General features: G+C 45.7%; 1 protein-coding gene across 50 annotated transcripts in view; it reads left to right on the top strand.

Moving 5' to 3' along the window:
- Positions 1-2,002: 2,002 nt before the first annotated feature.
- Positions 2,003-6,285, top strand: part of SLMAP (sarcolemma associated protein) — a 150,914-nt gene continuing 146,631 nt past the window's right edge. For all 50 annotated transcript variants that reach the window (XM_082344748.1, XM_082344740.1, XM_082344741.1 and 47 more), the window contains exons 1-2: positions 2,003-2,118; positions 2,329-3,641. In XM_082344748.1, the coding sequence (XP_082200874.1) occupies positions 3,444-3,641 (198 nt within the window). In that variant the 5' untranslated portion in view covers positions 2,003-2,118; positions 2,329-3,443. The remainder of the gene's footprint in view (positions 2,119-2,328; positions 3,642-6,285) is intronic.

Raw genomic sequence — 6,285 nt, 5'->3', positions numbered from 1 at the left:
TCCCGAGTCTCTGGGTGTTTGTAATGTTTCCTTGGCCTAAAATTTCATTATCCCACTACTACCAGACTAGCTGGTCTACTCCTACTCATTTTTCATCTCAGTTTAAACTATTCCGCCATGCTCCCATTCCTCTTGATAAACTCATTACAGCAAGAATCTTATTGTGTCATCAACTAAATTGTGAGCAACTCAAGGGAGTCTTTTTTTTTTTCATTGTTGTATTTCCAGAGCCTGTCGCAGTAGCTGTTTTCACATTCAAATTAAATATTTATAGAGTGAATGAATGACAAAAATGCATAAGTGACTTATAAGTTCATGCACAGAACTCATTAGGGGATGTGGGGGGTTCTATATTACTTTATTCCACAGAAGCCTAAAAGTTACCACAAATGAAAAATTTTCATCCTCTTAATATTAAAACTTTTCAACATATCCTTATTTTTCTCCAGAATCAAGTACCTGGAAAGAAAAAAAAAAAAAAAAGGTACCTGGAACATGGTAATAATTCAATACATATCTGCTGAAATAGTGAAGAGTGTTAGAAAAGTATACAAGGTCCTTGTAATCTAACACATATTCTCTCTAGACTCACTTTGTGCCACTCCTACTTTATCCTGTAATAATGAGTAACAGTATGTAATTTTCAATCACGTATCAAATATTTATTGAGTTACTATTATGTGCCAGACACACTGGTCCACCATTTCAAATAGCCTTATTCTTTTTCTTGCTAAACCTTCTTCCTGGAAACTTCCGAAGCCATTCATCAAATACCATGTTCATTGTGGTTTTCCTACCAGCCTTGTTTCAGTTCAGTTACCTCCTGTAGAAGGCAGTCTCTGACCCCTTTAGCACCCAGTGCTTGTTTCCATCTTAGCCTTGATTACATCAAAGTGAAGTGATCCCTGTTTGTCACCTTCCTCTCCCCATCCCTATCTCACAATACTCAGGTGTACTCTCAGAGGGCATGGATTGAGGTTTTGTTCACCTATGTGTCCCCAGGGCCCAGCACAGAGCTTAGGATAGGGCCCAAACCCTGTATATAAGAATTGAAATGCAAAGTAGTTACTCTTTTAGGAGCAAATGGATTACTGCCTTGAATTCTCACAAGAAGTGAGTTAAGTATTATCTCCATGTAATAGATGACAAAACGAGGCTTGAAAAGGTTTAGAAACGTGCCCAAGGTTACAAAGTGATGGAGCCTGTTGTCAAAGGAATCTGAAGAATGAAGCCACCACTGATTCTAAATGAGTAAGACTCACTCCCACTGTCTTTTCTTGAAATTTTCGTTTAGATTTTGCAAATCTTTCCTTCTTGGGACTAATGACTCCTCATCTACCTTAATATTTTGAGTGGAAGCAGTCCCCCTTTCTTCATATTAGAAATTGTTCTGTCACTCTCTGGAAGCAACGTGATGTTAGACTTTATGAAGGCACACTCATTCCGGGGTTGAATCTGAGTTAGGAGCCCTGGGGTACAAGACAGGCCCAGTGAGAAGGAAGGTCGTTTGAAATGGAATGCAGGGACTAAGAAAGAGTGTTCCTCCGGGCAGGATAACACAGTGACGACTTCAGCAAGGGGAGGATAGACCTTGTTTTAGATGCACAAATCCCAAGGCTTGTGGGAATTTAGTTGCTCACACCTAAGGCGGCCGTGGGGGACTGTGCTGCCCACAGCTAAGATGGATGCTAACAACCTCTCCTTTGGATGGGGTTGTTCGCCTTGCTCAGTGGTATTTTCAACGACGACTATAGTGAATAAAATTTAGTAAAAGTAGGCGCCTTTTACCAAGACGCTAAAGTAGGAATTTGGCCAGTTATGTTTAGAAAACCTTCAACAGGTCGAAATTTTTTCCTGCCCTTAACCAAAATGGTACAGGTTATCCCACGGTGCTGAAGCGTCTAACCCTTAACTAAGATGGCGTTCGGAGGCTTGTTAAAAATTAGCTTGCCCTCTTTTTCTGCCCTTGTCCATCATGGCTTCCGAGGCATCGATCACGTGACTTCCGGACTACGGCGCGGGAGAGAGGGTAGGAGGGCCCTTGAAGGGTGCGCGTTCCCGTGGCGGTGCACCGGGTAGGTTTCAGTCAGAGTCACTATGGCGGCTGGCGCTGGCAAGGTAAGCTGAGGCGGCGGCGGCGGCGGCGGCAAGGGAAGCTGGACCCGTCGTGGCGTCCGGGCGCCCAATCCCCGCAGCCTGTCCGCAGAGAGGCCGGCCGAGGTCGTGGCCAGTCGCGGGGGCTGGCTGGGGTGGGTTGAGAGGGGCGAGTGCTGAGGCGGGCGGGCACCGGCGGCTGACGGCCGTTTGTTTTCATGTTTGCCCCACCAGGTCGGAAAGTTTTCTGCCTCGTCGGGCACAGCCTGAGGGTGTCCCACCGGCCGCGAGTGGTGGAGGCTGCGGCGGACCCAGCCCGGGGCCTCCAGGCCTCTCCCCCAACCTCCGGGCCGGCCTCCCTCCCCCACCTCCTCGTCAGCCCGGAGCTTCGGCTGCCGCCTCTGAGATGCGACCCTCGCGGGGGCGACCCTAAAAGGAGGCGGCCGGTGTGCTGAGCAGCAGCCAGGAGCCCAGGTGTTCAGGGACCAACTTCCTGCGTGCCGAGACCCCGGAGCCTCCCCCGGGTCGCGCCTGGTTCGGTCCGCACCCGCCTGCGGAGCCGGATCCCCGCCCTGGTCGCGGGGACGCCCGCCAGGTGCCCCGGAGTCCCGTCTCGGCCGCTGCCCGCGCCCCCGCCGGTCCCCGCTCCTCGTGCCAAGGACCTCAGCCACCGCCGCCTCGGCCCACGGCGTTCCGGGGACCCCGTGCCACCTCCAGGCCGGCCTCCGCGCAGCAGGGGCAATGCAGACTGTCCCGCTGGCCGTCTAGACCCCTTAGCCGCCCCCATCGCGTCTCGTCCCTCCACTCCCGAGGCCCTCGAGGACGGGCGGTGGCTGCCCAGAGGTGTTCAGCTACACCACCTTTCTTCCGCCCGAAAGGACCTTTCTGGCCGCACCGACCCTTTCTTCATGCTGCAGTGCTGCAACATTTCCGCCACCGAGGGGGGAAAGCGGCCGCGATCCCAAACAAAACACAAGAATTGGTGTGTGACTCATCTGGTTGTATACCTCCAGTCCCCAAACTGTCTTCCAGGAGTTTTCTTGGCCGAAGCTGTCCAATGTTTGAGCCTTTTTTTCCCAGGGAAGAAGATGGACTGAAAGCTGCCAGTTGGGGACTTTTTGTGATCAGGGCCCTGCTGGGTTTTAAAGGAGGTGATGGGGCTTGCGCTGGCTTGTCTTCCCACCCCAGTGAAGAGTTTTTGATGTTCACTGGTTATGTTTAGACAATGTGCAGTTTGCTTTAATTTAAAATTTTGGGGGGGATAGGGGTATAGGCTTGTGCAGGGCAGTCCGGATCCGGTGGAACTCCTCTTTGTTCCTGGTAGGAGAGACACCCCAAGTCTGTCCTCGATGCCGTCAGCCTTGGCCATCTTCACTTGTCGCCCGAACTCACACCCGTTTCAGGAGCGTCATGTCTACCTGGACGAGCCTATTAAAATCGGCCGCTCGGTGGCCCGCTGTCGACCAGCGCAGAATAATGCTACCTTTGATTGCAAAGTGCTGTCAAGGAACCATGCTCTCGTCTGGTTTGATCACAAGACGGGCAAGGTAATGTCACTACGTTGTCTAACAATTGTTGCTTTTCGTTTCCCTTTGCCTCTTCTGCATAATGAATGTGGGATCCCAGGGCTTGCACCCAGAGGAGAGTTTCAGCAAGGCCATGAAACCAACTTTTTGTGTGTCTGGTTCTAGTGGAAATTTGATTGAGGTGGTTGAATGGAAAACAGAGAAGGTATTGTTAATTAAATGCCTCGAGAGGGCGATGGCATCTTGATAACGTGGTCATTCCCAGTGAAATCCCAAACCCTAATTCATTTTAGAAAACTAGATAGCGAAACTTGGCTTCTTGCTTTCAGTCTTTTTAGAAAGGTGAATTTGCAGTTCAGTGCTTGATGAAGCAAGCAGCAGTTCCCAAAGCAATGCAGGGAATCTGCGGCCAGTATTACTCTGGGGCTCAAATGACTCAGTGGTGAGATGTAGTTAACAACACAGTAGCTTTTAGTTGAGTTCAGATCAGGGCTTTTCTAGCAAGGACAGTGTTTGTGTAAATTTATTTTGGAAGATTTGATACATATTTACCTAGGAAGGGATAATTTGCAATTATCAAAGCCAATTTAATTAAGCATGAACAACTAACTTTATGATTTCAGAGTTTTGTTTGCAGGTTGGGTGAATGTATACCAATTGCTTTTGAAAATCACTTTTTGATGTTCCCTTCAGCACTTAATAAAAACACTTAATGCATACTTACAGAGGTGATATTTAAAAATCAGTGTTAAAAATTATTTTCTGAAATTATATCCAACTCTATCAGTTATTGCATTACCTGGATGTGATAGCTTGAATTTAGCACTCTTCATTATAAGTGACTGACTATTTTAGCATTTTTATGTTGGCATCCTAATTAACTATACATGTGGTTGCTTATATTTTAAGAATACAAGAAAAAAATTGAGTAAGTCCCTTTCAATTTTAAAAACTATCTATGTATGAGGAGAATATACTAAAGAGCTTATGTTTGTGCTTAAACCTCAAGTTTTAGTTAATCTGCTGAATTAGTTCTAACTTAGAGTAAGTTATGTAAGACTAATAAGAATATCTCCGGTTTCACCTCCTGACTTTTTGGTCCCTCTTTCTGAGTTAAATGATTAAGTCTTTTTTAAAAGAAGAATTTAAGTCTTTTAGAAGAGTACTGTTTTGAAATGAAAGAAACCTGAGCCTCAAAAGGAAGAAAGCATTACTTCTGAATTAAGGAATTATTATATAAATCATTTTTCAAAGAAAGGAGGAAAAGATTGCCCAAGTGCTGTGTGCTTGCGTAATATCTATATCCTACTTTGTATGTAGGATAAAGACTAAAAAGTATGTTAATTTTTCTGTATAACACCAGATGCTCATTTATTTACCTGTGGAACAGATCCTTTTTTCTCCCTGGAAAGTAAAGTTTGGGTGCCTGAAAGACCTCATAGGTTACCTATAGTAATTGAAAGAGCTCATCTTTCCAGCAGTCAAATAAAACAACCTGTCACATCTTGCCATGTGATCGAATTGTTTTAAGAATTAACTATTTAAAGTTTAGGTTTGAACAGACAGTAGGTTTGGTTTTTTTAAAATCTTTCAATTTGTTCTCAGCAGGAGAAATAAGGAGAAGTACACCTACTCAATCTTTCCTGAAGCATAAGTCCTTCTTCTATTATTTTTTAAAAATTTTTTTCTATCTATCTATCTATTTATTTATTTTTGGCTGCGTTGGGTCTTCGTTGCTGCACACAGGCTTTCTCTGGTTGCGGCGAGCGGGGGCTACTTTTCGTTGCAGTGTGCAGGCTTCTCATTGCGGTGGCTTCTCCTGTTGCAGATCGCGGGCTTCAGGAGCGCGGGCTTCAGTAGTTGTGGCATGAGGGCTCAGTAGTTGTGGCTCATGGGCTCTAGAGCGCAGGCTTAGTAGTTGTGGCACGAGGGCTTAGTTGCTCCGCGACATGTGGGATCTTCCCCGACCAGGGCTCGAACCCGTGTCCCCTGCATTGGCAGGCGGATTCCTAACCACTGTGCCACGAGGGAAACCCCAGACAGTAGGTTTTGATTGAGCGTCTGTTATGTGCCAGATAGCGTGAGGTACACAGTTACAAAGAAAACCCACAATTAGACCAAATATCATTTATTGTTTTCTCTGTAATAAATTTCCAGTGTGAGGATTTGTTACAATTGTATCATAACAAAAGTCCCTAGGGCCTAATATATATTCCCAGCAAATTTCTTTGTACAACACTAGAATCCCCTCCTTCTTTAAGCATTGCCTCAGGCAAGTTCTTTTTGTTTGTTTGTTTTTTTCCTCAAACATCTTTAAACTTCAGTTTTCTCTTCTGGGGATAATAATAGGACCTACTGTTGTTTCCAGCATTGAGATAATCATGTAAATCACTTAGCACCTTGTTACTGGCCCTTAATAAGGGCTCAGTCCTTAGAGAAGAGGGTGTTTGGGGTCAGGGGAAGAGGGAACCATCTAGGCAGGTCTTTGCAATTTGCTGTAGTGCTGTGGAATCTCAGGAAGGTAATGAGACATTTTTTTCTTTCATGTGATGGCATATGTGGAAGTAATTTTTAAAATTGAAACATGTGAAGAACTTTGTCCAAATTGGCACCTTACCTGGGAAGTGGAAAATTGGGGTAACATGCCCTTTGGTTGACTTTCAAT

The sequence above is a fragment of the Balaenoptera borealis genome (genome assembly GCF_965194805.1).
Source record: "Balaenoptera borealis genome assembly, chromosome: 12".
Classification (NCBI taxonomy): domain Eukaryota; kingdom Metazoa; phylum Chordata; class Mammalia; order Artiodactyla; family Balaenopteridae; genus Balaenoptera; species Balaenoptera borealis.
The sequence above is the reverse complement of the archived record's forward strand: the minus strand, read 5'-3'. Positions and strand labels throughout refer to the sequence as shown.